Source organism: Genypterus blacodes, unplaced genomic scaffold (genome assembly GCF_046128005.1).
Source record: "Genypterus blacodes isolate CSIRO-AG114 ecotype Tasmania unplaced genomic scaffold, CSIRO-AGI_Gbla_v1 ptg000067l_1, whole genome shotgun sequence".
Lineage (NCBI taxonomy): Eukaryota > Metazoa > Chordata > Actinopteri > Ophidiiformes > Ophidiidae > Genypterus > Genypterus blacodes.
Window position 1 is genome coordinate 2,519,393 of NW_027466879.1, and position 25,640 is coordinate 2,545,032.

The following is a 25,640-nucleotide window of genomic DNA, read 5'->3' on the forward strand; positions in this document are numbered from 1 at the left end:
AAAACTCGCACTCGCATGGTAACTAGAGCGACAGAGAGATGAGAGAGGAGGACAATGATGGAGAGCTGTTATCTGTTGTGAAATAACACTAGAGGACTCGGCCCGTGCGACCCCTGAGGGCTGAGCTTGCTGCCCGGCTGTGATTACACTTGGATGCTTGACAGACCTCCAGACAGGGAAAGGGAGGAAGACGGGGGGCAAACCGGTCCTCAACACCTGACTGCTTTTGTTTCTGTTTTAAAGAGTAGAAATCACCAATTGTCGCGTCAACATCAAACTTATTATGAATTCATCCCGACACAGATGTCAGCTTTTCTTCCAGAACAGACTTTTCATCCTAAACCAAAAATCCACAGATGACCCAGTTAGTGCAGCACACTCCGATGCACTGCAGAGAAGTTCAGAAGGAACTTTGTGCATTTCAAAAGTAGATGTAAGTTGGGAGGACCAAAGCAGCTTTTCAGAAAATGTATACATAAATATTTATATGAAGGATAACAAAGATGGTGTGGGCCAGTGTGGGACGACATGCAGTCGGATGCTCAGCCTGAGTGTGGAGTGCTACGGCCCTCAAACAGCCTGAAGTGTTACCCAGGCAGCCTAGTTAGTCCGTTGTTCACCGGAGTTGTGCGTGTTTGCCTCTGACAGCTGTTGTGAGATCTCTTACAGATGAGGGTTTAGCATTTTTCTCGAACATGTGTTTCATGCAGCCAAATAATGAGGGTGGCCTTCTCCTGCGGCTGGCACTCGCAGATCAAACTCACAAAGAGTTGCAGACGAGCAGACTAATGAGGGCCCGGATGAATGACATCCAGCGCACAATCGAAACAGAACGACAGGATTCAGAACCTCAAGCTGGAGAAGAAGTGCAGAATGTGAAGGTTTCACAGGAATAGAAAATAAACAACGCATTTGTTCCAAGCACGGCAAAACTCTAGTCCTTCCTGCCTCTGTTTTGCTTTTACAAATTAATATTCTCAGTGGAGTTAACATGAAGTTTCTAGTGTTTAACGGTAGACGAATTCTACCCTGCAGCAATGAACTCTTGAACTTCAAATCAATTCTGCTTGCTTTTTTCATTTCATTTATTGAATTCCAGGTCACCTTCCATTGAGACAAATCGTCCCATTACGCAATCAGATGTCATTACATCATAACCATTAGAGAAAAATGTATTCTATTTCTCCGTGAACCCCCCGACCCTTTGTCATACAATTTGTGCTTTGGCTTGTGAACAGTTTAATATCAAACTGTGTATTTGTCTTGTAAAGATCAGAGTAATTAAGAGAGGCGAGAACACGTGAGCATGTTCCTTTATGTAAGCATGAATGGGAACAGGCTGCTTGAACTGTTTGCACCTCATGATTAATGAACATGCCCTTCAAATATACACTCAAGGAAGATGAAAGTCTGACTCCAACCATTTCTATTCAACTTACCATATTTCTCTCTTAAGTGTTTTTCAAAATTCACTTCTGGGTTCAGTTTGGGGAAAAACAGCAAACCATAATTAAAAGCTCTGCTGATCAGAAAAATCTGGAGTGTGTGTGTGTTTCCTCAGTGCCGAATGTCAAGAGCAGCACCATTAAATGAGCTAAAGTCTCCTCGCACTTCAATCTCCCTCTCCTTACTCATCTGAAATATGTGTTCCTTTGACTCATTATGGTTTTAAGAAAGGTGGTGAGCACTAAGCCCTCTGTGGGTCCAGATGGACTGATGACACATACATGACAAAAGGGTCTCTGTGCTGCTCTCTAAGAAAGCACACATGTGTAATAGCTGCACTTAGACAGTCCCAAATGAAAAACGCACCTGAGTCCGACTAAACCATGTTGGTGTTAAAACAGATCAACTCCAGCAGCATCTCCATGTATCTCTCTCTCTCCCTCTCTCCGCCCCTCTCTCTCTCCCTCATTACCTCTTCTCCGGTGTGGTGTCGTTCTCTTTGCTTGCCGGTGCTTCCTGTAGATCTGGCAGGTTGGCAAAGTCGTCCTGTTCAGCCAGGCCGATGGCTAGAGACAAAACAACCATCTTCCCCTCACTGGACACACAGACAAATAAGAAGGCACAGATACACAGCGTCAACTCTCTTGTCCCATATTGTGTAAAGAGACCAATGTGACAGCGTCCACACAAAGTTAACAAAAGGTCTCCGACACAGATGATGGCTGCATGAATCATTTCTGAACACTGTTTGTTCTTGTAATGGCTTGTTTGTTTGGGTGATGTTCCTCATTGATGTGGGTCTAACACAACATTCACACTGAGCAGCTATGGATAATAAGAATCATGATCAGACTCATCCATAACAAAGCCTTTCCTTAATTATTTATATTTATTACATCGAAGAGTGGTTTTCTAATGCATTAGTGAATACTTAAGTGTTTTATGAGTGTGGTGCTAGAGGATGATAAATGTCCATAATTGTTTTATGAGCCACAGATAGGTGCCATAAATAAAAATTGGTAACAGAATTTGGTTCACTTAAGTCTGCAAAACCCCAGCAGAAAGGCAGGGAAGCTCTGATGCACTCTCAGCTTTATAATGTCTGGATAATCTGTCATCTGATTCATTAAAGAGAAAAGAGAAAAATAGGAAAAGAGAGGCAGTTGACAAACAAAGAAAAGGAAGAGGAGTAAAAGCAAAAAACCGAGCCAGGAGAAATGTGAAATAAACCAAAAGCAACAGCAAAGAAAGATTATTTTTCCTCTCAACATGCCTGAAGTCTTTGAAATAACACTTACTGAAGTGCTGCACAGAGAATCCAATGGTCGGTGCAAACAATGACCTTATATTAACATTGGACCACACACTGATCTTGGTCACAGGCGCACACATGCACACACGCACGCACACACACAGACACACATGCATGCAGCATGTTCCTCAGGGCTTCGGCTACTCTACTTTAACTTATAGATGTGAAGCAGTGAGGTCAGTAATTCTATTCTGGCTTCTGTTCCGCTTCATCACACTCTTCATCACACTCTTCATGATGCTCTTTTTTCCTATTATCCAGCTTCAGCGTCTTGCATAGCGAATCAAGGACAACCACTTCTCTCCACTCCAGCTTTTTTTTTGCTAATTTCCTCCATCCCATCCAGTCTGTGGCCATCGTGTAACATTTTGCTCTATTATCCGTCTTATTTTGCATGTTACAGTTGACTTCAGTTGAGTTTGCATGTTGGCTTAACCAGACTATGATTGACAGAAGGTCCCAGAGAACATTAATCATGGCTGTCAGGTTTATTTTAGACACGAAAACAGAAATCAAAGATGAGGAAATTGGATGGAAGATTCCCACTGCCGTCTTCTCTCCCTTATTGTTTTCCTCAAGATGAAGAAGTGAAAGAAGCTCGGCCAGCCCTCGCATATATGTATTCCTATGTGCACAGGTGGTGCAGATAAAGCATTGGCCCACCGTGGCAGAGACTTATAAACTTTGAGTATTTATTGGGAATCCGTGCGTCTCAGCTCAGCCAAAGACGACGGTGTCATGAATATTCATAACAATGCCCTTGGCTCACCTACTAAAGGAAAATTTGCAGCCAGGGCAGAGAAGAGATTTGGCTGAGGATAGTGAGAGCTCCCCGAGAGTTATACCCAGCCAGGGGGGAAGTCTGACTCCTGCAGGTGTAACAGAGGCGCCTGGTGACATCATGCGTCATGGCCGGCTGCCCCTCCCCCATGATGGATACTGGGGCAAGCAGTGACAACAAGTGGGATTGGCCGCTCCAAATGTGCAGACAAAGGCAGAAAAAGAATCCCTAATCTATGATTCTTTACCAATTAAGATCTTATTTCTCCTTATGACTCATTTGCTCCTCCTCAGTGTTTGTGTCTGATCTGTTCTCTCCTTCATCTGTATTCTAGTCGAGCCGTCTTACTCACACTTCTGTGAGTAAGAGCCAGCCTGCAGTTTCAACTCAAGTATTTTCTCTTCTAGAGCAATTCCTCGACAACAAAAAGGCTGTTTGTTGAAGCAATATCGTTGGCAAGAGGAACACAGGATCACTTGACAAATAGTGGCCCACTGGGGATGAATAAATTGTAGTAACACAAGGCTCGTCGATAAGTTGAATGGATTTGTATAGATGACCAGAAAAGACGTGCACTCCAACTGAGAGTGCTGAAATCATTACCTCCCACACTCTTGCTCTATTGATTGTCAATGTGAACAGGGAGGCTCAGTTCCCACACTGTGAGACACGTGGTAGGTGAGACTGCTAGATAACAGATAGCTTTTGGTTCTTCATATCCCACTGATCACAAACGCGTGAAATAGTACTCCCTACTCCCCCCACGATGTATTTCCCCCCCAGGGTCAACAACCGACAAGTTAGGTCCGGTAAGATTCACGAGGACGGGGACAACAGGCAAGGCCACATCGCCACATATCTGTCCGACCTCATTAGAATGATGACTCACGTGGGGAGCGAGGTCACGGCCTGGGGACAATGTTAATAGGAAAGCACGCAAAAGTAGCAGAGGCTCGAGCCATGTGTGTGTGTGTGTGTGAGACTGTGAAGGGTCCGTGAGCGCATGTTTGTGTGCCGATGGTCAGGAGAGGCCAGCGTTTACGAGAGGCTGTTTTGTAGAGCGCAACATCTGTAATCTATCATTCAGCTCAAGCGGAGTGGAGGCCTCCGTGCTCTGTATCTCAAACAATCAGCCTCTATACATCAGCAGCCGTCTTATTCAGTTCAGACTAAACTGGACAATCGCTTGCATCATCAAATCTCCAATGAACTTTTCCAAGTGTCGACTGAAAAAATAAAGATTTCTCTCTGTGTTCAGAATTGTCAGTTCAACTGTAAAGCCCTTTGTTGGGCAATACCAATCAACTAGACTCGACTTACCTGCTTGTCTGCAGCAGGGAGAGGAAACAGGGACCCTAGGACGCTCACAGCTGCATGTGGAGAACACGCTAAGTCCACACTGAAGGGCCTGAGTCGGAGCCAGCGGGCTTCCAATCAGGACCTTCTTGTAGGTCGACAGAGCCAAACATCAAGTGCCAATTACCGTGTACGTGTTACTCCATATTTATGCCTTCATTACAGTACAGGGAAAGCTTAGTGTATAATGTGCATGTCCATGAAAATGTGACTTATAAAATGATAAAGTATCTCAATTTAACAAACCAAATATCTGTCAAAGCTGTCCAACAAACGGTTCCTCCCCACGCCTCCTTCACACCCAAGGTAATAACTCATCAGTGTTGTGTTATTATGATTCTGGACACATGCGGTCATCTAGAGGAGATTATCCTCACTGCAGTCCATATATCTTAAATATTGCAACCATGTATGTGTGAAGATGCACAGTAAATCACGACCTTGAGGTTTATGAAACCTCCTGAAGAAGCAGCACATTAATTCATGAATGAATGGCACTCTAAGAAAGAGCCAAGGTCGGATTTCTTCGCGAGCTTGAACAGCAAAGCATCAAATGTAAAATAGGAGTGAAAGGCTTTTCAGAAATCCCTGAGAAAACACACTCGGCGGGGCTAAAGAGCACCTGAGATTGACTGATACAGCCTGAAGTGGGCGGACACAACAACACGGCCTGTGTTAACGTGCATACGGCAAACAAAAAGCTTCCATATCTCTTTGAGCAGGACTGTGTTGTGTGTTATATGATGTGTACGTCTTTGTTTACTAGACAGTGGAAATGTGAGGGAAGATGAGATGAAAGAACAAGCTGGATGTTTACCACTGGGGTTAATCAATATGTGCCTGTCACAGTCGCATCAACAACAAAGAGATCATTACGAGCTTAAGAAAGAAAAATATTGGCTTTGATATAAGATCATAAAAAAGGCTGATTTGAGGTAAAAACCTTATTTAAGTGGGCGAGACAACACAACACAAAGAAGACATTGTGGCTCCAATTTCAGAGATTTCATTCTATTCCAGTCCGGGCTTCATGACTTCATCATAAACTGAATCTGTAGCTTAGAGATAAAAGGCCTTTTTGATGACTGATACACTAACGTGAAGTGAACATCAATCAGTAAGTTTAACATCAAACATTTAGACATCACTGTGAGAACTTTGACTTTATAGGTTTTATAATTAGATCTTATTTATGTGATTGAATGGAGTTTTTATATTTAAAGGCAATACTTCTTCCATTGAGGCATTTGCACTTTAACCCAAGTAAAGGACTTCTGTCTGTGTTCTGCAGTGTGAGATTAACAGTCCCATGCTGTGTGTTATCCTGTTTATACCAACATGAGCAGAAGGCATCATGATACTTACAGGAAGGACTTGACATCCAGACCTCTGTGGCGGAGCTGCTCCATCATGTGGTCCCAGCTGCCAGGGTTTGACCTCGATCTTCCGGCCCCCGCCCCTCTGCATCGGGGAGCTCCAGCCGGACTCCCCCGGACCCCGCGCGGGCCCCCGCGGTGGCCCCCGCCTCCCGGGCCCGTGTGGAGTTGGCCCAGGCTCTGTGAAGTGACCGGGGGGTCGTTGGGGCCTGGTGGGGGCCGGTGGGTGAGCGGCTGTTGGAGGCTCTGCTGCCGGACCAGGGGCCGAGGGCGAGCGACAGCCGAGGACGGGATGTGTTCCAGGGTGGAAGCCGACGACAGCGAAGCATCACCGAAACTAAAAACCAGGGAAAGAGACCAATCAAATGAGGAAGACGTCAAGGCTACAGGTCAATATGATTGACATGGGGGCAGCTAGCTTTGATACAACAATGCTATAGCATGCTTTTATAATAATGTGATAATACCAAAATAGAGATAATAAAGATATGAAAAAGCTTTAGATTACTGTAAAACGCATAAATTGACAAAATTGAACTACATATATATATTCTCTTCAATCATTTATCTTTCATTGATTTTATACATAAGATTTATTTTAAAAAATCTAGAAATGATGGTCACATCTTCTAAACTCTTTGTGTGTGTGGCTTTATCTATGAATGTGTGGAAGAAGTGGAAGTGTCCCCAGTGTGCAAAATGATTTCTAAGAGAATCTAAGTGATTGAGTGAATTCTGTTATTGTTGGAAGTGATTCTCAAACATGACTTTCATTAAGGAGAAGATTGATAATTATTCAGTTTTAATAAGAATACATAGAAACGAGACCTGACGCAATAAGCATGGGACCCAACCGGCCCAGAATATGCAGAATATCGTTTGACTCCTCCTGAAGTCTCCGGATGTACAGCACAGTAAGTACACAAGCATCCAACGATATTTAGTGTAAACTCTTGCTTTAAAGGTGGAACCTGGTCAAAATGATACAGACCCATTGCACTCGATCAATATTCTCTAATCTGATGTCACAAACACTCCTCCACATTAACTAGGATTCATTTCAAAGTGCAGTTAGTCTGTCAGTGAGTCTGCAGGAGTGACTTCTGTACCGTGAGCTAACCTGATCAGTCTTGAAACGCTTCTCCATATCTCACCTTTGGCTTCCATCAGTATCTCCCCATGCTTTCTCCTCCCTTGACCTTTGCGCTTGTGAACCCAACCACTTTCCATTTCCCTCCCTCCATTCATCTTTTCATCACCCTTTGGTTCGGCCGTAACATCAGTTTACCTCCACGCTGCCTACACTTTCTCTTCTCAAAGCCCGTTCTCTAATTACAGGGCAGCTTCTCGTACAATCATTTAATAGCGCCTCTCCTCTTATCCGCCCCTCAATCACTGCCCTCCCTGATGACTGTAAGCTTGTGCTAAACAGGCCTGTCTGAAGCTAATGCTGTGCGGGGGGCGATTTACTGCCTGGACTGAGGGTTGTGTCAGCTGCTCTCCAGTATCAACATCGCTTTAACTGTGCTGGAGAGCCTGGAGACAACACACACACACACACACACCCTCCCTCCCTCCCTCCTGAGGAGTAAAACGCAGCTAGACAAAAATAAATCCAAGGAGATCACACACAGACATTTACGCTTGTTCTCAAACGCCTCACAGTGTTTTCAATTGTGCATAATAAACACAAGCCGAGGACGGATTAGTCCACAGGTATACAAGCCTGGTTAGCCGTAATATAGAGCTGCTGTGCATCTAATCATCGTGTGTGTGTGTGTGTGTGTGTATGTGTGCAGGTTTTTCCTTTCTCTTTAGGCCAGTGTATTATGACGAAAAGATGTTTTGTGTAAGATTCTTCGGCCTTGGTGGCGGTAAAGATTCCGCAAGACTGGCCCGATGTGAACGAATGACTGAATAAAACGTTGCTGCCGCTGCGTTTGTGTTGGTCCAGAGTGTCAGCAGGAACATATCAAAGTTGTGTGGCGTGTCACAGCGGTTTGACACGCTGGCTCTCATGTGTGTGTGGAGAGAGCTTTCTCATTCTTTCCTCCACATGATGAATTGTTCTGCTGGTAAAACCACTTAGATTTACACTGTCCCCTGAGAGACGGGCGGCTGGAGTAAGATGGAACGTAAAAGGAAAAATGAAAGGAAATGAATGAAAGCGATAACAACACAGTATGAAGAAACAATGAAGATAAGAAGATTGGAGTTTATAAACAACAACAGGCCAGATGAAGGTGAAGTGTATAAAGTGAATAAACGCAACAGATACTATTTTGCACATGACTTCCTTCTTCAGCCAACATTGATATCAACTCTGACATCATTATAAATCAATACATCTGGTTGGAATCACGGTGGCATCAGGCCAGACATCTGTGAGGAACTCTGTGTGCTAATACATCCTGCCAGTCTGTGCTGTGTCAGGAATTTGGCAAAGTATTTATTCAGATTACAAAATCGGAGGATCTCTGACACAGGAGCCTCTGCTGCTGCTGTGAGCTCCTCTCTCTCTCTCTCTCTCTCTCTCCACTCTATCTCCTTCATATGGCTTCACAAATTAATACTGTATGTTCAAATACGTCTGCGGCTAATCGTCATCCTCTGAGCCCATGATTAGCAACATATACGCCGCCATTCATATTCATATTCATCCTTTGTGTCGGCCGTATCCTGTTATTGACTTTATTCTTTCCTGGGAGGCAATTAAGACGACTATGAGCCCTGAATGAGTTCATAATTAAGGGAAATAGAGGAGATATGAAAGACAAGGAGACAGAAGGAGAGAGAGAGAAACAAATGGCAATGATGAAGAATGAAAGATTGAGAGAGAGAGGGAGGGGGAGGGGGGGAGAGACAGACAGAAATGGAGAGAGAGAGGGAGGGGAGGAGAGAGAGGGGGGAGAGAGAGAGAGAAAGTGAGAGGAGAGGAGAGGAGAGAGAAAGAAGGAGAGAGAGAAAGAAGGAAAGAGAGAGAGAAAGAGAGAGAGAGAGAAAGAAGGAGAAAGAGAGAGAAAGAAGGAGAGAAAGAAGGAGAGAAAGAAGGAGAGAGAGAGAGAGAGAGAGAGAGAGAGAGAGCAAGAGAGAGAGAGAAGGAAGGAGAGAGAGAGAGACAGAGACAGACAGAATGCCCCAAAATAGAAACCAATTCCACAAGAGGAATGGTGATACTGGTAGATGTGAGAGGGGGAGTTAAGGGGGAGTTAAAAGGGAGTGAAAGAGCAGAGTGACAGCAGTGATGGATAACAGCAGACGGGGATTGAAGCTAAAGTTCAACTCCATATTCTCAATTAACGCCCGAGCGTCGAAATCCCAGGCAGTTTTGCAACAACTAAATGGCTGAAAATGATTAGCTTGACTGGGTTCTGCATAAATCAGACTAACAGGCAGTAATGAGTCATCCATGATTTGTGGAAGCAACGCGTGATAACTGACATCCAAAAAGAGACAGGAAAAGAAAAACAAACCCAATCTACCGCAGCGTAAGTGAGTGAGTGAATGAATGAACAAATGGACTCGTTGGCATCTGCAACCTTTACAGGGATATTGTGAGATTTGGCTCTGGATCTCCTGAATGATTTGTTTCAGACTACATAAACACTGTTTGATTATCTGGGGTACAATTTACATACAGGCAACTTTCATAAAATATTCATTGGCCTCTCCTGTGTGCTAATGGTAAACAGCAGGGAAGCTAGAGGAGTTCCAGTAGGTCAGGTGTGGCATGAAATCAACTCCATTCTTCATTTCCTGTGTTCATTGTGTTGTGTGACTGCTGGCCGGAGCGTTTGTGAGGCTGGTTGGATATGAAACTCTCCTGCTCAGTTACATGTACACAATGTAACTGCCACTGGTGCTATGCTAACTGCTACATTCGAACTATGTAAAGTCTTTTTTACTTTCTGGATACATTTCATTAGTTTGGAAGCTTTAGTGGAGCTTTTTCCCCATTATTGCATCAACTAATTGCTCTGGATGTGCAACAACTGTGATTTATACGTCTGGTTGGCATCTTCTCCTTAGAAATGTGAGGTTCATGGGCGCTCGTGTGCTTAAAGCTTTCTACTAAAGCAGCCAGAAGGAAGAAACAGACTAAATGGCTCGTGTGGCTGTGTAAAGCCAGTAAAACTGACCTCTATGACATCACACGGGTTATTTCCTTTTAGTGAAGTAGACAACATATGATGGAGCTACAGATGCTGCTGATGGAGAGAAGTAAAGCCTCTCCTAGACCTTTCAAACATAGCAGTAAACCCACAGATCTACTCATAATGTTTTCACCAAACTTAATTAACATCAACCTAGAATTTCAAGCTCAGCAAATTATAACTTCAGCAAAGCACCTCATATATTCACAGGGCTGATATTGTATTTGGCGCCTGGGCCATGATCTTATCACTCCCTGTGAGAATTCATTCAAAGCTCAATACTGTGGAGCCGGGGGGAGCGATCATAACAAAGTCCCCCCGGGGGGGAAACCTGGAAGGAGAGCCTGCAGGTGGGTGCTGGTCTGCTGGGGATGATGACATGCTACAACACTGAGCAGAGGAGTGAGCAGTGAAGCGGAAGAGTAAGCAGAGCACAAGTTCAGCTGAAACAGAAACCACCTCGCTGCACGTGTGTAGAGTGTGACATGTGTGACTGAACATCACCTCCGCTGGGCTACAGATCACACACACACACACACACACACACACAAACACACACACACACACACACACACACACACACACACACACACACACACATCTGGCTTTGTAACTCATTTGAAATAACATCACACACAACAAATGATATCACTGTGTGATATTTAGCTGGTGGATGTTCTTCATATTTTGTAAATGTCAATCTATAGATCAGTTGTTGGTTCTTCCTCAGGGTGCTTTCACACTGTTACACACTGTCACACTGGTGCAAGTCATACATCTAAATGAAAACACACCTTACTAGCTCAAAACCATCTTGCAAATAGAAACAAATCCAGTAAACACAATGTGGTTTGCTACACAGCGTGATGAACAGACGGGTCACACTCCCCAGACACAGGGACACAGGATCAGGAGAGTTTAAAGTTCTGTTGTAGATTATATAAAGTAAAGTAAGAACATGGTTTTATTGAGTGAAGTTATCCAGATGCTTCTAGGAGCAGGAAAGCAAAGGCCTGTTCCAGTGTTTGTCTAATTTGTGATCAGCTGTGTTTAAATTTAGCTCAAAAAGAAAAAAGAGAAGAAAAAACAAGTGGGATTTCAACCCCATGAATACATAATCAAGCTTCACACACACCTCTCAAAGCTGAGCACTACTTCATCCTGGCAATTTCATTTTGTGGTAATTTCATTGTAATTGTAAAAACAATTTAACTGTTGAACAAAAACAAGCAATATTTTTAAATGGACACGGTGAAACACAATCCAACCTGGGTCGACTTCAACTGTACAAACATGTAATGTTGGCCTTCAAACACTCTTCACATCGAGCTCACTGCTCAAGTGTTACATATCCCACAGCACGCGCTGTGTTAACCTACAGGTGTTCATGGAAATGAGCAACAAGCTATTTCTGAATATTCTCTGTGAGCTTGTTTTGCTTTGGAAATGGTGGATCTGTCACAGGCTTCAGTAAATTGGCCTGTGAGAATGCAGAGGAACGCTTTAGAGCGCCTGTGGTGAGTCACTTTGTCTACGGCAGTCTTGATATCAGCTGGTGGAAGAGGAGTAGCTGACATAGAAGTGGAATTTGTTTATAAGTGAGGATGCTCTCAGTAGTCAAGAGCCTTTAACTAACAGTTTGTCATGCACGGCGGAGCGTCTCCGTGCTGCAGAACAGCTGGCTTCTCCTTCAGCCTTTCCTTCTATTCACGTTGCCTTACGAGTTCATACATCTTCATATCCACACCATGCAATTGTTGTGGCCACTGTTGCCCCTCGTGCATGCCCCTTTTTGTCTCCATGCCACTCACTTGCTGGACCGCAGGCCTCCGGCATGAAGGTGGCTCTGGACCGTCTGCCACCTCCCGGTCTTGGAGCCCCCTGTAAGCATGCTTCGAATGCTGTCGCTGCGACTGGGCCCTGCCCCAGTCCCAGCTCCAGCACCACCCCCGCACTCACTGGCCCCCGGTGAGGGCCCAGCACCGCCCTGCCCGCCCTTATCCACAGCCCCACTTGGAGGGACAGTGGAGCGGATCATAGACAAAGAAACACGGACCCACAGACGATACAGAGAGAGGGAGGGTCAGACGGACAGAGGGAGAGTCGGAGAGCAAAAGTGTTATTAGTGAGGTTAGTCAGGCAATCCGGACGGGCTAAATCCAGACACAAGTGTCCAGGAAACAACACACACTTGGAACAGAAGCTCTTGGTCAGGGAGGTAGTTAGTAAGTTAGATGAGCTAAGATTTACTGTGGAACCCCAAAGTTGTTTTTCAATCGGACACTTACACACAGTCTTAAAAAGTAATGGGATTGTTTTGAGAACTGCACTAAATTCATGGCCAGAGGGAAATTTAATAAGACGCTTTAGAGTTAAAAGCTTTTGTTTAGCTTGCTATAACTTTTGATAAGTGAGTGTGTACTTTTATACGCAGGGAAATTCATATGTCTGACATGTTTAGGTTAACATGTTGGATGCATGCATAGGTCAGGACCCACAGGTGTGTTTGTACTCGATGTGCTGTGGAACCTCAAGTTTTATAAAAATGACAGTAAGACTAAAAAGCACAAGTGGTCCCGCAAGAGTTCAGACTAAAAGAAATGCTTTTATCTTATTAGCTTGAACTAGTAAAGTGTCTAAAATGTTTCATAACATGTTGCCATATTGAGAGGATATAGCTTTTAATTCTTTATGATGAGCACAAGCTATATTTGTGAAGCACATATTCATTATTGCTCCTGGCTCATTCAGCAAACCAGCACTTAGACATCACAGAGACGAGTTCAGACAGCACTTTGACATCCCTACGGGGACGTCCACTCAGAGAGGACAGACCAAACAAGAGACAGCTGCACACCGGGATGTCTTTGACACACACACACACACACACAGTCACAAAACAAAATACGCTGAATGAGTATTTATTGAACACAGAGACATTCTCCACTTCCTGTCACTGTCCAAAGGCCTTGGGAATTTGCACTATAACATTAAAACTATTCCAGATTCACACAGTGACAACGAACCAACTTATCGATCTGCTATCACCTTTTTCCACAAAACCACTTGGCCACTCAAGCCTGAATACTTAATCAATAACTTGGTGTAAAGCAATCACAACAACCACTGTAATCCCTGACCCCATCTTCACACCGTGCCTCTTTTTCTACAAGTTCAACATCAGTGAACAGATATAGAGCAACGTATTGTGCTATTAAAAGAGTGGAGTGAGTTGTAATTAGAGAGGATATAAAGGGAACAGGTTATCTAAAGCCTCAGTGACACCTGTAATGTATCTCAATTACAGCATGAAATGTAATGAGGCGGCGTTATTCTTCCGTCGTCAAACATTTGATTGTCTAGTTTTACCATCTGCACTGTACGGGCTGAATACAGTGTCGGGCCCGGCAGATGAGACTCAGGTGGGCTATGAGGGATGATAACAAATGAGCAGCAGCAGCACAAAAGTGTGGAGTGAAAGAGGTGAGAAGAACACACATAACAGCTGTAAACTCACAAACAACAACACGTCGCAACAGTGACAACGAGTACGAGAGGGAAACGACCCCGCAGCATACAAACACTGGAAGGTTCAGACAAAGCAATTCGATGCTGGGAGCCTGAGACAGATTTTAAGTAACTGGTTTGTGTAAAGAGGAGGCGGTTTGGGGGGGAAACAGACAAGTCCTGTTCTCGGAGGTTTGTCTATCTCCATGGCAACAGTCCACGGGCTGCAGGTGAGAGGGAAATAGGCCTAATGAGTCTAACAGGGCTGTAAGTGATGAAGATATCAAACCTTTCACTTTGAGATTGTTGTTGTTAATCTCACTTAGTTTTGACTGGGACTCAAATCGGCGGTCTTAAAGTGATACACGCCCCAATATTGGAATCTGTTAAAATGCCTGAATTCCGGCTGGAGTTTCACTTTTAAAATACATTTTACTTGCGTACTTAACAGTCCCTGGAATAGTTTAGGAATTGGTTTCTCTCCTCTTCGTATCTTTGATGGATCTTTCAGAAAATGACTGAAATGATGAAGGTTAGGCCAGGCCAAGGAATCACAGTATTAAGGGATGATGGTGGCCCACATCTCTATCTGTGCATGCATGGGCAGCAGTGCATACTAAACACCAGCTCGCTGCCGACATGGCTGAATGCAAACACATGAGGATTACCAGGGATGAGAGCCGACTCCAGTCAAAAGATATGTGAGCCAGACAGTGTGACAAAATAAGGCTTTCTCCCACCCTGAGGCCATTTCATTTGACCTTTGCACAGTTCAGAGTGATGTATCAATGCTTTACTTTGATTGAGAGCATCTATTTAACATATTTTACACAGCATGATCATCATCCTGTTGCATAAGGTGTACTTATGTATGCAAATACCCATCTAGCTACTAGACAGCATTAAAATTACCAAAATTAATGCGCAATACCAAAGCTATATATGCAAAAGAGTTATAATAATACGGAATTTGAATTTGTTTTGGGATTTTACCAGGTGAATACGGAATAAAGGAATAATCCCTGCCCAGGTAGAGGGGGTCCCTTACCAGCCAGGACTGAGACTCACTTGGGTGTGAGGCGAGGGTCTCCATAAGGAGCATAGGGAGACATGTTCAAGAGGAACTCCTTGGGCGGGTAGGAGCTCCATCTCTGTTGCACATTGCTGCTGTCATTGTTATTCCAAAATTCTCTGTCTAGTTCACTGCCATCAGAGAAAGAAAGAGAAGACATGTAAGAGGAATAAACAAGCACAGACATCTGCCGTCATGCATAAGAGAGAAAAAGGTTCAAGAAGAATCAACATAAAAGATCAAAGTTAGAATATTGCCTCAAGAATGTAAAGGTCAACAACGAGAGTTTGTTAATAAATAGGAGAAATGTCAACAATGTCCCTTCAGTTAGAGCCGGGCAGGGAGTTTGCACAACTCTATAAAAAGAGATATCTGATAAACAGTTTTTATCCACAAAGGTTAAAGGGTTAAAATAGCACAACATAATGCTGCCTGATTATAAAACAATCAGGTTGGAAGGACAGTTTATGGCAGTTAGTCATTCAGTCAGGGATTAAGAAGCAAACATGAGAGAGCAAATGGAACAGGAGTTTCACATAAACACATAATGGACACTTTACAGCCTAACCATGGAAACATACATATTAAAATAGCATCAATAGTGTGTTAATAGTGTTAATAGTTCATATTGCTTTCTTCTCTTCCAGGATGGAGCGTCTGGCTTGTTCCATATGAGCTCCACACTTCTGGGCTGCCTGCCTTCTTGCCAGACAACAGGTGGGGAAACACATCCTTAACCCCTAATGCTCCATAGAAAAGCTCCTTTATCAGATTGATTGTAAAATGTGTAGCTTTTTAAAAATGCACAATAAACAGCAAACACACAGTATCTGCACATTTTCTCTGTGTTGAGGACATCATCATCATCATTTCAGGGCGGACATTACAGGCCATTGTGGGGCTGCAGGATTAGTTTTACAAGCAGACGTAAACACAATCAGTAAAGATAAACCAGTTAAGATATGATACTATCACCACGCCATGGCTCATTTCCATGTGCGTCCATCTACGCCTGCCCTGCTCGGCCAGTGTCTGACACCTACTTGATGGCTTTATTTTCCCCTCGACCTCGCACTGAATCTGGCGAGCTGGCAGCCTCCACCCCGGGCTTATTCCTCTTCCCCTGCAAAGAGACGGAGACAGAGAGAGAGAGAGAGAGAGTAATGGGCAAGGCTGTCGTGGAGTCGTGTCTTGTTCATCGTTCACAAAAGCATCCTTACAAGTCAAGTGCTCATTACAGAGGCCTTAGCATAGCATCAGCCTCCAAATGTGTTGTAAAATATGATGAATGAGACAAAAGCAACAAATTGGTTGGATGCCAGCATTACAGCCGGCTTCAGAGGAGCAGGGACCACTTAACGGCAATGAGATGCAAACACACTCTGTCACTCATCCATTGGCTGAAAGTCACACGTGCATGCACGCGTGTTCACACACAAAACAAAACAAGAACTCATTACTGTTATGTTGTGTGACTGATGGTTACCTGGGATACAGAATCAGGCATGATAATGGTGGAGATGCCTACAAACATCGAAGAAGCCAAGATCAGAATTCTACCGAATCTTTTACTGGTTGTATTTTTCTCAACAAGGTCCCGGCGTTCTACTACAGCGAAGCCCGTCAGAGGCAGTTAAAGAAGCTTTCTGACAGCTCTGCTTCCACCCGGAGCAGGAGAGGAGGAGAAGGCTGAGACAAACCTGGCATAAATGCATACGTGCCTCTGTTTGTGCTGCTTTAATTGCTTACTCTTTGCTTCACCGTGTTTTAATGCTTATTTCAATTTTATGTTATGTGACTGTGTGTGTGTGTGTGTGAGAGAGAGAGAGAGAGAGAGAGAGAGAGAGAGAGAGAGAGAGAGAGAGAGAGAGAGAGAGAGAGAGAGAGAGAGAGAGAGAGAGAGAGAGAGAAAGGGGTAGATTGAGACAGAGAGAGAGAGAGAGAGAGAGAGAGAGAGAGAGAGAGATAGAGGGGGGAGGGAAAGAGAGAGAGAGAGAAGGGTAGATTGAGACAGAGAGAGAGAGAGAGAGAGAGAGAGAGAGAGAGAGGGAGGGGGAGACTGAGGGAAGAGAGAGAGAGAGAGAGGGAGGGAGGGAAGAGAGAGAGGGGGAGGGAGGGAAAGAGAGAGGGAGGGAGAGAGGAAAAGAGAGAGGGAGGGAGGGAAAGAGAGATAGATGGAGGGAGGGAGAGAGGGAAGAGAGAGAAAGGGGGAGGGAGGGAGGGAAAGAGAGAGGGGGAGGGAGGGAGGGCGGGAGAGAGAGAGAGAGAGAGAAGGAAAGAGAGAGAGTGGGGAGTGTGTTGGCCTTGTGTCAAGTTTCCGTGCTGTACTGTTCTGTGCTGTTGTACCATGACTCGACCTTGATGAGGTTAAATATCTGAATCCTTTTCCCTCTGAATCCATTCATACATATAATCTGTACATTTTGGACTTGAGTCCCTTTTGAGATCACAAACAGTGATGTGAAACGGTGTCTTTGAAGAATGCAGTAGAGGCTGACGCAACCAAGGTTACAACCTCAGCTTCCATTAAGGAGCCAAATGTATTCTCCTTTGAAGTTGAAGTAATGCCTGTGGTTCCACTTCCTCTCCTTTTTCCTGCAGTGACGTTCACATTGTCGTTGCGTTTAAAAATAGCTGCATCTTTCAAAGACAAAACAAACTTGGTTACTTTTACTCATGCGTGACTGCGTTTCCTGTCATATCTTTGACAGAGGGTGTGTGTGGTTTGGTACCAGCGCCATTTTAAAACACTATTTCGGTGTGTATTCTGTTTTTTACAATGCCAAACGAATGTAAAAATCCAGTCTCAATCAGTGCAAAATACGCAATCAGGACGACTTTCAATTCTCTCTTAAATAGTGCTTCTGTGGGGTCAATGTCTAATATCTATATCTAACTCTACGTTTTGTTTTGTTTGTTTGTACGTTGTGTTATACATTATGTTTCCAAGGCGATCATTTCATCCTCTTGTTCCCCTGAAACAGGAGGCAGTTATGCTGTCGGCTCTACGTCTCCTGATCACCTGAGAGCAAGCTAAAACTTCCACTTGACTTTGTTTCTGCACTTTATTAGCTTTTCTGTTCAGAAAAGCAGCAGAAAAGTATGAAAAATGGAAATTGAGAATTGAGAATCCCATCAGTTTGAAGTTTCTAAGCAGCCTGCAGCCTTCAGTCAGTCAGTAGAGGCTTTCAAACACAACACAGTGCCCAACACTGGTGTGTGGGCAGACAGGTGGCCTCTTTAGAATAGTAGAATCCTGCTGTATGTCTTACAGGTTATCTCCAAAACATCAGCTATACACTACAAACACTTCTCCAGGGAGAGGGGGCAAAGCTTGGGGCCTGACCTGATCTGTCCACTGCACTGTACACACACACCCCCCCCACACACACACAAACACGGAGGACAGAATCACAGTGGATACAGGGACACAGAGACTCAGAGAAGGATGGATTTCTAGCAGTCAAGAATATGCTATCAAGTGCAGCTCATCTATCATTAATCATAATCATAAAATCTTCAGGAGTCAGGAGGGGGAGAGGAGGTCCAGAGAGCTGAGCGAGTGGGAGGGAGTGAGGAGCAGGCTGGTAAGAACAGGCTGGTGAGGGAGGAGAGGAACAGTAGGGTACATCGATGAGTGGAGTGGAGTAGAGGGGCGAGTCGGCATGAGAGAGGAACAGGACCGACGAGGTTTGAAACAGAATCTGGAATAATGGCGGAGGAATAAGGTGTGAAGTGTTGAGGGTGAACTCTGGAGAGAGAGAGGGGAGGAGGAGAGGATGAATCGAGTAGAGGAGCCTCAGTGAGACGAGAGGGGGGGGGGTCCCAGACTGGGAGCCGTGTGGCGCTCTGAGCCGTCCTCCTGAGTCCTGCTGTCATCCTGTCTGTCACACACCTGGATGTTCAACTGTAACCATCACTGCCCTCCCCTCCCCTACCGTCCCCCCCTCCCCTCCCTCTCCATCTGCTTCTCCTTCTGCCTTTCTCAGTCCAACACGTCCCTTCTTCTTCTTCTGCTCTCCTCCTACTCTCCTCCCCTCCACTCCCATTAAACAACCAATGGCATGAGACCAGATCCTGACGTCTTCTTCTTCTTCTAGCCGCAGCACAAACGCTGCTTTCTTTACAGCTTATGTAACTAACATTCATATTTCTGTGACTGATCACATATCTCCTGAATATCTGGGATACACAAAATCTGATTTTAGTAACCTTTTTAATATTCTCATCGCCGGCACATTGGCATCTCTTATATTTAACCTTTGGAATGTGCTACATAACGGGCGGCTAGAAGAAAAAGATAATGATATGAAAGACATAAAGAGTGACAAGGACAATGAAAGGGAAGCCACAGCGGCGGCAGAGGGGAAGGATAAAAGAAATCAGTGACATTCTGACAAGGACATGCAGATAAAGTTACAAAGGGGCAAAAACAAACAAGAGCATTCTGTGTATAAGAGCAGGAAAGAAAACAATACAAAGACATGAGAGTAAACAAAGATAAGCTACAGCTGATGGGATAAAGGTTTGTCATTTAGTGAGCTTCAATGCTCCACAGTAACGACTGGAAGAAGCACGCAGGGCACTTTCTCAATCTGGAAGCTCAGGGATAAACCAAGAATATGGCATTTGGCTTAAATTTGCATTAAAACGGAGATTTGTCTAATTTTCCAATGTTGTGTAAACACAATAATCAGATAGAAATGATCTGATATCAACGCTGGCTTACTAACAGAAGCCACAATAACAGGCGGAGATTAATGCCACGGCAAATAGATTTGATTAGTCTTGTAAATGACTGACGGTGCTGTAATCAGAGTCAAACCAACAACACACACAACGCACACACACACATCTCCTCCCCTGGTGGACGAATCAGGAGCTGCAAACAATGGAGTACTATTGATTCAGTCCATGTGTATGCATTATTTGCAATTATGCTTTAAGGGAATGTAAACACAGAGAGAGAGAGAGAGAGAGAGAGAGAGAGAGAGAGAGAGAGAGAATAGAGAATAGAGAATAGAGAAAACAAAAGTAGGCTGTAGGAAGAAGCAGCAGTTGAGAACATGAAGGAGGAATTACAGTTTCTCCAGCCGTAGCTCAGAGTGTGGCTCATTAGCATATGAATCATTAGCATGGCTCTGGAGGCCAGAGGCAAGCAGCCATGATGTACAAAGCTAAAGGCACACAAAGCCATGTTTGCTGAGCGCACCGAGGTTTTTGATCCCGTTTGCTGTCACGGCCAAACACGCAGCGTCTCTCAGCCCCGGCGTTTCATACAGCGGCGTGCAGCAACGGCACATAGAAATCTGTGTACAGTCAAGCCAAGGTCACGGAGTCGCAAAGGAAAGACTGACCGCCCACACAAGTGGAATTCAACTTCAATCTTGTGTCCAGAACACGTTAATAAATAAGGAGAGCAATCTGCCATCAGTCCTAAGAGAGGAAGAACAGCAAAACTGCAAAAACCTCCAGAGTTGTCTACGTCGTGACTAACTTGAACATAACACTAACACTAAACCTAAAAGCTCCACATCTCCAGCAGAAGCTCAGACTCTAAGCTTCAGTGGTATGATGCTGATTTAGGGGTCCAGACCAGAACCAGAACCAGAACCAGAACAGACAGACCCAATACTCAAACAGAGACAGAACACCAACACTGGCAGCGCTGTGGTGTAAAAATTAACCTGCAGCTTTTCCTTGGGCCTCTTCCTCACGTCTGCGAAGAGCCCCTCAATTTGTCGCAGATCACGACCTCCATCTCACCTTTAAGGGCTAATTTTACTCTACGATGACGGTGATGACGCAACGGTCCGATCAGAGCTCACACACACAGAGAGAAGGAGAGAAAGAGAGAGAGAGAGAGAGAGAGAGAGAGAGAGAGAGAGAGAGAGAGCCTGCTCAGCTCCAGACGCAGGTGTAAGACATATGGACATGCAGGCCCAGGAGCTGATGAATAGCGACACACAAATGAGAGAAATATTGACGCACAGTTTCACACATCTGGAATCATTTGCCGTGTGTCTGATGAGAGAGTGCTTATCTGTCAAATACGCTTGATTTATTTATCCATCTAGTGACCGGACTGATTTTTTTGTGTTTATGTCATTGATGACATGCAGAGGACGTCTCACACACAGCGCAGCGTGAGGGATTCCCACTAACAACTGCACCTAATTGAAAGCGGCCTTGATAGATGGTTTAACATTGGTGTATTGTTTGATATGATGAATGTAAACATGAACAGACTTACTTGGCTGACTTGCCTTAATGAAATGCATCAGATAAAATATTCCCACACTTGATACAGGCCTCGAGAATGAGCTTACAAATAACAAAATACAGACAGCTACGCCCCAGATTGATGTGCAGGAATGAGGTGGAAATTGTTTGTTTACTCGATTTATAAAGGCAGAGTTTGGAGATGAGTGTGACTGGAAGCCTAATGAGGTTCATCTCTGCTTTACTTCATTATTTGTCGTTACTGGCAGTGTTACTGGTGTTCATTAGTTATTTTAAGATGTCGGCACAGGGCGGTGCTGCAAATCTGGAGGAAAACTTAATTTCTTTTTTTGGCTATTGTGGTTCATTTGTTATGGAAAAATGTGTTAAACGAACAACAGTTTAGAAAAATGCCTGCAGTCAAGTCATTTACATAACAATGTCACTCACCAGTTTACGTTGACACCAGGTACAGACGCCACATAGCGCTACGAGCCAAATGGTGCATACTATAGATGCAACAGACACCAGGAATACACTGAGAGACACCGAGCCTGAGGGAGAGACACAGAGAGGGACAAGGGGGGCATTAGAGCAGCAAGTACAGAAGACATTCTCTCTTTCAATGTGTCTGAGGTCAAAGCTTAGGTCCATTGGTTAAAAATCCCCTGAAGTGCAAGTTAAAGCAGGTCTTTCTGACAAAGCTCTCCTTTTGTGGGGAAATATCGGCGTAATAATTAGGAGTATTGCCCACAAGGGGCCCATAGGCATCGACACACAGCAGGGCCATAAATGAACAGCTGTAAAGACACTGAAGCACCATCATGTGTATGTTTCATGCATGTAAGAACAGAAGGTGTGCACATATCAGAGTGAAGTGATCATCACTGCATTATGGGAACAGACGCCACGCAATCAACAGCTTCTGTCTCTCTGTCTCCTTCCAAAGTTGACAGACGAAAACTTGAATTTTTCATCTTCCATTCTTGCCTGACAGCTAAAGAGCCGTTCCTTGATTCTGCAGTGTGATAAATGATTAGAAATGCAGCGGCATGAAGGCAAAACAATGTCAGCAAACAATGAGCTCATAAGTGGTTCATGGTTCCTTCTGTGCAGCTCATGGTGTGTTCCTCTGGACCTCCAGTGGCAGAATGCATCCCATCCCTGCTTTACATCCCTGAACCTTCCACATTTCTAAATTTGTTTGAATCAGTGGATTAGCTCAGATGTTCTAATCCTCCTTATCCACCCTCTCTCCCATTTTTCAATCTGCCTTATTCATCACCTTCATGTATTCTATGCTCTCTCTCTCTCTCTCTTTTTAAATCAGGTTATACACACATGCATTCTCCTCTAACATTCCCTTTCCCACCTGTTTCCAGTTACATAGAACCCTGCTTACCACCGATTACACACTTGTGAAGCCATTCAGATATACAGTGGGAGACATGTGCTGGTGTGGCACATGTCAGCTCTGCTCTGATCTGAAATGTTTCCTCTCAGCGGCACACAGTGCTGCATTCTGCCTTTTCAAAACTGTTAACTGGCTTTTACACCTGAGAAAAACTTCCCCAAAATGTGTCTTCTTCCAACACAGTCATGATAAAAATGGCACCATTAGGAGAGAGGATCAGAGAGTGCCTCACTTTTTGTGGCTCTTTCAGGGGAAAAGCACCTCTACTGACTGACTACATGGCCGATTTGATCATTTACTCCAGGCACTTCCAATGGATACTCGCAATATGTTAAGAACGTCATCATGGCAATTAGTATTCTGAGTATATGCTTGTTATTATTCTACAGCCACACTTGTAGACAAAGCTATCGGCCTCTTTGATAAGGTGTCTGACATTTCTGCATTTCCTTTCCTTCCTTCCTTCCTTGCTTCTCCTCTGTATATTTGAGTGCAGACATCTCACACAACTCACTCATTTGAAACCAAAATGAGTGAGTTCAAATGGCAGCGTTTCATCCAAGAACGTCTTATCGTTGTGTTTTCCAGACGGCCATTCTGAGGACAAACATCAGGACAGCAGTACTCTAAGGTTCTAACTGGCATTTTGGTTGAAAATTAGTTAAACACGTAAACTTAATGAAGGACATTTAATGCTCTTGTGGGACTGTTTTTGTTGTTATTTTATTAAGTTTAAGCGCATGCAACTGAAACTGAAAAGCCAAAATATAGTATTACTAACCAATTAATGCAATGGAAGAAACTTGTATTTGATTGCTGTCCATCCGAGTGAGTTATGAGCCAAAACAATCAACTGATGACGTTCTTCCTCATCTGTAGTCAGAGCAGACTCCAAGACAAGCATGAGAACTAAACATCTATGACATCATGCCTAAATATTAGCTTCAGCGTATTGGATTGATCATCTGCTGGCCAAACCCACATCCCTCCAGACCTTCTGATTGCAATCACACATTCATCATCAATGCTTTTGGGAGCCAATCTCTGCAGGTGTTCACACTGCAGCCCCCATCGCTCATCTAGCCCTCCATTCATTATGCATGGAAGATATTAATTGTAGCTGCGAATTTGGTTCAGTTAGTTTAGTTAGTGGTGGCAGATAGTTAGTTAGTTGTTAAGTTATTTGTGGTTAGTCAGAAATGTCCTCTCATCAACCTGGAATCCCATTGGCTTGTAAGTTTCCTAACTGTAAAACAAATCTTTAAACAGTGGCAGTAGGTGTTGCCAGAATTTAACCATAAAAATTACGATTCAAACATTAAAAAAAACATTACAGTACAAAATTAGAATTTACACTTTAACACTGTGGTTTCATTACAGGGACTCTCACACTCACATGTGCTTTATTTAGAGCTGCTTGCTGGTTTCTTTGCACACACACAGGGATGATGCCAAGTCTTAAAACTATAAGTGTAAACACACAGGGGAAATAAACACAAACACTAGAGAACTGGGGTACAAATGAAACTAATACAGTACAAATAACAGATTAAAATAAATTAATTGATTAGACTGCTGCCAAAGAGATGAGCTCACACTTCTGAAATCAAATGCACAACGCAAGCTGTTTTGTAAAATGACGTATTAAGTGTCTGATAACATGAACACCTGGTTAGTTGTGACTCCCCATCAAACTGCCAGACTCTTGCATTCACGATTGATAACACAGCAGGGTGACGTGTAAAGGCAAGGTGTCAATGGTACAGGTCCTCTAAGAGAAAAATGGATAAATGAAAATGAGGTAAATTTCTGAGATCATTTTGAAGCCAACTATGGAGAAACCTCAACCAGTTGGTATTGGACAGTCTTTGAACGTAAAAATCTAATGCAATTACACAATATCCATAGAAGGAGTCAATTAAAAGACCTGGCCGAGTTCCATCCCAGTGGATAGAGCAAATGTCCAGACTGTGAACCATTGGTGACAGAGAGAGGAGCTCAGTGACGCGGGAAGACCCCAGTGCTGAGCAGCTGCTCCTCCATTTCCAGAGAGAAGCCATCTGAGGTGGTTGGGCCACATGTAAAGATGCCTCCCACATGTCTCTTTGGAAATGAGAAGAGCACAGCTGACAGGTGAGAAGCCCCTGGGCAGGCCTCAGGGCACACTGAGCATCCAGCAGCTGGCCTAAAAAACATCTGGGGATCTACAAAGAGGAGCTGGAGGAAGTAAAGAAGTGTGGCCCTGTGCCACCCTGCTGCCATCATGACTGGCTGTGATGTGGATAATATGCTAGAAACATGGGCAGATGGATGAATGGATGGAAGGATGATGCAGACTGATTGCAAATGGAACTGATGAAGCACTTAGGTTGACCGTGAAGAAATCAATGTTTCTTTTCATCTTTCCACGACTTTTAAACCTCTTCATTGTCCAATTTCCAAAACAAACAAATATTTCATGGACAAATGAATCGTTGTCAACCAGCATGAACGTCTCAGCAAGCGCTTATTAGTTTCCTTTGATGTCGCACACACTTTCATCTGACATTGTGCTTTTTTGTGATACTTGAACTTGGAAATGGGAAATAACATTCTAAACTCTGTAATGGAAAATCTATCATCTCTCCTTGTGACAGGATGTATCTGACATCTCTGTGCTTATTTTGTGACCATATCTTCTGCACTATGTAACTTTGAGAGGTCATGATGCCCTTATGTAATCTTTCTATCATGTCATGAATAGATGTTTGTCACCGTGACCAGACTTGAAGGAGTCACACGGATCTCAACCAGAGCACTATTCTTCAGCAAAACAAGATGTCATTTATTGATCTTAAGTAATATGTCTTTGTTATTATCTCTGTGTAAATATCAAGACGCAGCTCCTGGCTCGTTGCTCATTTGGAGACACTTGCATTAGAGTCAAGCTGTATTCTGCATCTGTTCCTTTCTGAGCCCATGTAGATGCAAATTAAAACTTTTTGGCGTCGGACTTACACC

The 25,640-nt window shown here is 43.9% G+C and overlaps 1 protein-coding gene across 1 annotated transcript in view; it reads right to left on the reverse strand.

Annotated features, from left to right (window-relative positions):
• Positions 1 to 25,640, reverse strand: part of syt7b (synaptotagmin VIIb) — a 73,629-nt gene that overhangs the window by 16,876 nt on the left and 31,113 nt on the right. The window contains 5 exon segments of the mRNA XM_076156060.1: positions 4,429 to 4,448; positions 10,925 to 10,939; positions 14,997 to 15,135; positions 16,048 to 16,127; positions 21,677 to 21,780. Of these exon segments, the coding sequence (XP_076012175.1) occupies positions 4,429 to 4,448; positions 10,925 to 10,939; positions 14,997 to 15,135; positions 16,048 to 16,127; positions 21,677 to 21,780 (358 nt within the window).